General features: G+C 39.3%; 1 protein-coding gene across 2 annotated transcripts in view; it reads left to right on the top strand.

The window, feature by feature from the left end:
* The first annotated feature begins 48 nt into the window (after positions 1–48).
* The window catches only part of VRK3 (VRK serine/threonine kinase 3), an 83,767-nt gene continuing 77,805 nt past the window's right edge, over positions 49–6,010 (top strand). For both annotated transcript variants that reach the window (XM_042437877.1, XM_042437876.1), the window contains exons 1-4: positions 49–213; positions 2,071–2,220; positions 3,394–3,540; positions 4,437–4,489. In XM_042437877.1, the coding sequence (XP_042293811.1) occupies positions 84–213; positions 2,071–2,220; positions 3,394–3,540; positions 4,437–4,489 (480 nt within the window). In that variant the 5' untranslated portion in view covers positions 49–83. The remainder of the gene's footprint in view (positions 214–2,070; positions 2,221–3,393; positions 3,541–4,436; positions 4,490–6,010) is intronic.

Here is a 6,010-nt window from a genome sequence, read left to right as displayed (position 1 = left end):
AAACAGATTATTAATCCCTCCCCCTCCCATTTTGATATTGATTTGTTTCTCTATGTCTTTTCCCCCTTTCCTCTTATTTCAGAATGGTCAATTTTTGTCCGCAGTGTGGACAGAGAGTAGAGACAGTGTTTAACTTTTGTCCTTCGTGTGGAGGCAGGTTGCCACCACAAGAAGAGGAGCCTATGCAGATCACACCATCTCCTTCACTGAAAGGTATGAATATTCAGTCAAATGTAGATCTCTGAAGCAGAAACATTGCAGAGTATTCAGCAGCTAATAACTGAGCGCCTAGCAGCGGGTGCTTGCTCTTGCCTCTGCTGTTGCCCCACACCATTTTTAATAGGGAATTATAAGTCTTGCTTCACGTTTGCGTCTCTCTGCAAGCTTCACCTCCAGGTGCACATTCTTCCTGCTCTTCTCCAGCAGCAACACCATTCTGGTCATGGCATCTTTCTTCAGACCTTGGCAGACTCTCATTGAAGACATATTGCCCACCTCCCGGGGGTCTGTGAATCACAAGTTAAGAACCTGTGCCTTGGCACATTGTAACCACATATGTTCCAGTAAATCTGTACCTCCACATCCTGTCCAGCACCTTTTTGTAGCACCTCTATTGATTTTGTGTGTGAACTACAGTATTTCAAGTACACATTCATTGTTACTGCTAAAACAAATTTAAAGAGCAGAAAGGACCTAATCCTGTTTCAGTGTTCTTCTGAAATTACTATTGCTAAATCAGTATGTAGAGAGATCTTGTAGCATCTTTGAGACTAAATAAAAGAAAGAAGCATGAGCTTTCGTACACTTAAATCTACTTCCTCAGATGCATTCTCTTTACATGCTGATTCTACAGACTAACACAGACTAACACAAAGACTTAACACAGCTAAGTCTTTGAATTCTAGTGCTAAATCATATTCTCACACTAGTTTTAACACTTTTTGTTTGCCAAAACATTGTTCTATTTCTGATTTCTGATTCTCAAAAGAGAATCAATTCATTTGAAATGTGGTGCTGGAGGAGAGTTCTATGGATGGATACCATGGACTGCCAAAAAGACAAGCAAATCAACCTTGAACTTTCCCTAGAAGCCAAAATGACTAAACTGAGACTGGACATACTATGAAAAGGCATGATTCAGTAGACAAAGCAATAATGCTCAGGAAAGTAGAAGACAGTAGGAAAAGGGGAAGATGACAGTACTGCTGGACAGACTCCTCCAAGAAAGCCACAGCTTTGAGTTTGCAAGACCTGAGCAGGGCTATTGATAACTGGGTCTTTTGGAAGTCTCCCATTCAGGATTGTCATAAGTCAAAGTCAACTTGAAGGAATTAACAACAAACAACAAATATTTTTGATACTAATCTAGTCGTTTTAATAGTTTCTGTTACACATCAGGTGTCAGGATCAGAGTCCCTCAGAATTTCTGCTAGCCATGCCTACTAGTGGTGCTGTACCTGCTTTGCTTTGTATTATTGGATAATGAGTTGTGTCATACCTTTGATGTTGCTGGGTAGAAGGATTTTTTATCTTTCTTAGTGTTGGGTAATGAGAAGATATAAAGGAGAGGTAATAGGCTTCGGGAGCAGCAAAAGATCAGTCCCGTGGGAATACCTGGTACACAGAGAGACAAGGGGCAGTCCTGGAAGGAGGATGTCTTGGAGTGGAAGAAAATGGGGTTTGAGCCCATGAAAGGCTTGAATTGTTCTATGCTTTTAATATACTATGTAATTGAAAGTGCTTTAGTCTTAACAACATGACCATGCTGTGAATGGCTGTTGTTAGGATTAAAGCACTTTAGTGGACTGGAAAATTTTATTTATTTTAAACTTTGGGCAAATATTTTTATGTATGAATGCATTCCTCTGCGTATTCAGGTGTGCAGCCCATTTTGCTCCTTACTGCTACCAAGCTGCCTGCCTGTCCCTGTTGGCTGTCCAGCCATGGCAGCAGGCTGTGCTCAGATATCAGGTCTTTGAACTGGTCATATGCTGGACTGTTGGCATCAAGTCCACTTTTTTTAAAAAACAAACTTTGTCAATCTGATAATGTTGCCTTTGTTTTGCACAGGGCTACATCAGGAAATCCAGGTTCATCTACAAAGGCTTCCTGTAGAGAAAAAGATGCACCTGTTTTTGCCAGAGGAAGAAAAAGCCTCTGCTTCAGTTAAACAAGGCCTTGCACAGACCTCAGCAGTTATCTTGTCTCCCAAAGCAAAAGGTGAGGATTGGTGGGCATTGTAGAGATTATCCTTTGCAGACAACACTGCTTTCTCATGCTCCCAGTAGTTGGCCTCCTATAGATTTCAAGACTCCTAATTTGTTGTTATTTTCTGTGCTTCACATATGAATAGAAGATGTGCCAGAAGTTACAATTTTTCTGGAATAATGCTATTTCAGAAAACAGCTTTCCCTCTATGCCTCTTCCATCAATTTACATTGAAGGTGCTGGGGGGTAGTATAGTGACAATGGGTGAAACACACATCAAGAATAACATGGTGTGAATCTCACTACTGTGATAATTCTTCAGATTGCTGTAGGCCTGAGTGGTCAGAGCCTAATTGGCTTTTGACTGTGTCTTGTTACCATTGCTGCACTGCCTCTGATCTTTTCATTTAATTTATCATACCTTTATTCTGTTCTTCCTCCAAAGAACTCGTATCTTTGTTTTAAATGTCACAAAGCCACTACAAGACATCCTAGACTGAGGCAGTGACTGGCTGAAGATTACTCCTTGAACTTCATAGCTGAGCAAAGGTGTTCTCAAATCTCCTGAATTTCAAGCCAATATTATTGGCCTTGCCACAATAGTTGTGTTAGAACTTTAAAACAAATACCTAAAAAATACCTAAAATGTATTTCTTTTGTGCTAGCAACCTGAAGAATTATTGCAGTAGTGAGATTCACACCATGTAATTCCTGATGTGTGCCTCACCCATTGTCACTATACTATCTCTCCTCCTCCCCCCAGCACCTTCCATGTAAATTGATAGAAGAGACATAGAGAGAAAGCTGTTTTATTGCATTTAAACATCAATATTAGTTCCATGTTTCTGTAACAGGAAGTGTCTTTTAATGGGAAATTATCAATGGTGGAGGCTTTCTTCTCTCTTGGAAAGCTGTTGAAGTAGCAGCAGCAACACAGTAATGTTGTAATTGGTGTGTGAATGATGGGTGGGAGATTGACAACACCAGAGCCTGAGTTCTTCTCAGGCAGCCTTCAAGCTTGATTTGGGATGGAATCATTTACTAAAGAGGTAGGAATGTGAGCACAATTAGCATTTTAGTTTATTGTTAACAACAAGAGGAGAGAGGTATGGCTGTCTACCCTGAAAACGTACGATAAAGGGGCTTAGAAATGTAAGTAACCATTTTTTTTTTCCATTTGGAAAGCAAAGCTCAGTTCCCGCTCTCCCAGGAAGGACAAAAGTGCATTGGTGAAACCTCTCCCAGAGGGTCAGACCCTGACCGACCTGAATGATAAGCAGTGGATTCTTAAAAAACTTCTGACACAGAATGACCATGGGATGATGTATGAAGGTATAGAATGTGCTTACACATAACATATTGGGCAGAGTATGTGGCCCTGTTCTGTGCTGTACTACCTGGGGAAAAAATCTATCCTTATGGTGAAAATAAGATATATACATCTGCCCTTATATATGGATCATAATAATTTCTGTGGACTTATTTCACTTCATTATTTCTTTTAAAGCATGATTTTACATTTAAAATAAAAATTGGAAGCAGTTCTTAGTAAAATATTACAAAAAACACAAATGAATTTATAAACTAGGTAGGCACAATAGAAAAGGAAGTAGCAGCAGGAACAGAAAAAATAGAATATTATTGGATGCTAATAATAATAATAGCTAAAAGTTATTAGCAAAGCATTTATGATTGTTGATGTACCGTATATAATAAAAAAATTAAAAGATTTTGGCAAAGCAGCATATACAGAGGCAGTGGGAAACTGTATACAGGCCTCTCCTTCCTACTTTCCTTCCCATTTCACATCAGTGGAGTAAAGAAGCCATAATTTCCCATTACGCTTCTTTTTCATTTTCACCTAAACAAGCCAAGATTCATAAGATACCTTCAAATCATGGTTTAAAGCAAGGTGTTTTGGCTTTGTATCGTATATGAATGGAAGCGGTGAAAGACAGTAGTAAAACACCAAGAAGTAGCTCTGCCATAGCTTCTCATCATTTTTTAAAAAAAGTCCAGAACATTTAACTTGGCATCTAAAACTTAGAGTTCTCCATGTGCACTTTTTTCTATGTGATCCATAAGTGAGATTCAATGACAGTATTTCCAGTCGATCAAAGTTTGGGGTTAGAACTATTAGAGTACTGTTGAGGCTTGTTGGGGCCTTCATATAAATACACTGAAATCTGTATTTATCTGTAACCTTCATTTATTTCATCCTTTCACAGCAAAGTCAGCATCTGGAGCCTGCTGTCCTAAGCAGAGATACACCCTCAAACTTGTGAGTTCAGATCTATGTGTCAGGTGTAACATGTAACATTCCATATACCGAAACTTGAGTTTGGGCTTGGCAAATCCAAAATAACAAACATAACAGGAGGATTATAGCAAGGTTGCGAGTTCAATACCAGCAAAAGGGCTGAAGCTTGACTCAGGCTTGCATCCTTCTGAAGTCGCTAAAATGAGTACCCAGATTGTTGGGGACAAATAGTTTACACTTTGTAAACTGCTTAGACACTGCCAGTTCGGTATGAAGCGGTATATAAATGAAGCTGTTTGTTTTTTATTTGAACTGGTGGCCTTCCTCATGTTGGTAGATAATGACTAACCCCCAATCCTCACCAAATGCCAACAGATGGGGCTTGTGAGAGTTGGGTGGCCACTGTTTCTCCAGTCCAGATTTAAAACCTCTCTTTCTCCCAATGGGTTCCAGTAATCAGTAACACAAAAAAGGACCCTAAGGGTGAGATACATGGATAAAGGAAGCAGGACAGACTTAGGCAAGGTGAAGGGAATGGAGAACTCCTGGCCTCTTTTCCATCTTCTAGAAAGATCTTTTGACCTCAAGGTAATCTGTAATGCTGTATCTTAGACCAGTGTTGCTGTTTGCCAGGCACTATGCCTCAAGCAAGCAAGAACAAGAGTCCTCATGACAAGAGAAGGGAATTTGTTTGGCAAAAAGACTCAGGTTGGAATCTAACCTTGACACCTTTTCTGTTGTGAAGATTGGTTTGTTTTGGTTCTTTGCTGTCTTTAAACAACCAGAGTTTGTTTGCACTTTAAACCCAAATCTAGTGAACAACTGAAGAGTGGGGTATAAATATTTCAGATAAATAAAATCATTGTTTCCTTTTGAAATAATACACCCCAAGGATTTTTTTCTTCTACCCCCCCCCCTTTATAACCCAGATACTTACATATATTTGTACATTATTAAAGCATTCATTCTTTTCTATTCTGTTTCCCTTTCTCTTAGACTTAAATGATAATCATTATCCAATTAACGTTGTAGGCAACCTGCTTGATCATATTCTTCTATAATCTTTCCTGTACTTAGTAAGAATTCATAATGACTTCTCAAAGACAGGAATAGCAAAGGACAAGACACAAAAGGAAATGAGTAACACCAGTAAATTGGTGGCTAGGAATTATACACTTGTCCCTCCATATTCACTAAAGTTAGGGGCACAAGACCCCTATAAATGTGGAAAAACTGCAACTAAAAACACCATGCTTTTACCTGAGAGAACACCTCTCTAGGAATCTCTTGGTCCTCCAGTGCAACTCTGTGGTCAGCGACAGACACTGACCATAGAACTGCACTGGAGGAGGCTACAAATGCCTAGTAGAGTATTCTGTCTAGGAATCTCTAGGTCTTTCAGTGCAACTTTTAGTTGACCATAGAGTTGCACTGGAGGACCTAGATATTCCTAGAGAGAACATATTAATCAAATCCATGAATAAAGCCACAAATATGGAGGGATGAGTGTACTTGGAGTGGGGGTGTAATAATAATAATAAT

The sequence above is a fragment of the Sceloporus undulatus genome, chromosome 8, assembly GCF_019175285.1.
Source record: "Sceloporus undulatus isolate JIND9_A2432 ecotype Alabama chromosome 8, SceUnd_v1.1, whole genome shotgun sequence".
Taxonomy (NCBI): domain Eukaryota; kingdom Metazoa; phylum Chordata; class Lepidosauria; order Squamata; family Phrynosomatidae; genus Sceloporus; species Sceloporus undulatus.
The sequence above is the reverse complement of the archived record's forward strand: the minus strand, read 5'-3'. Positions and strand labels throughout refer to the sequence as shown.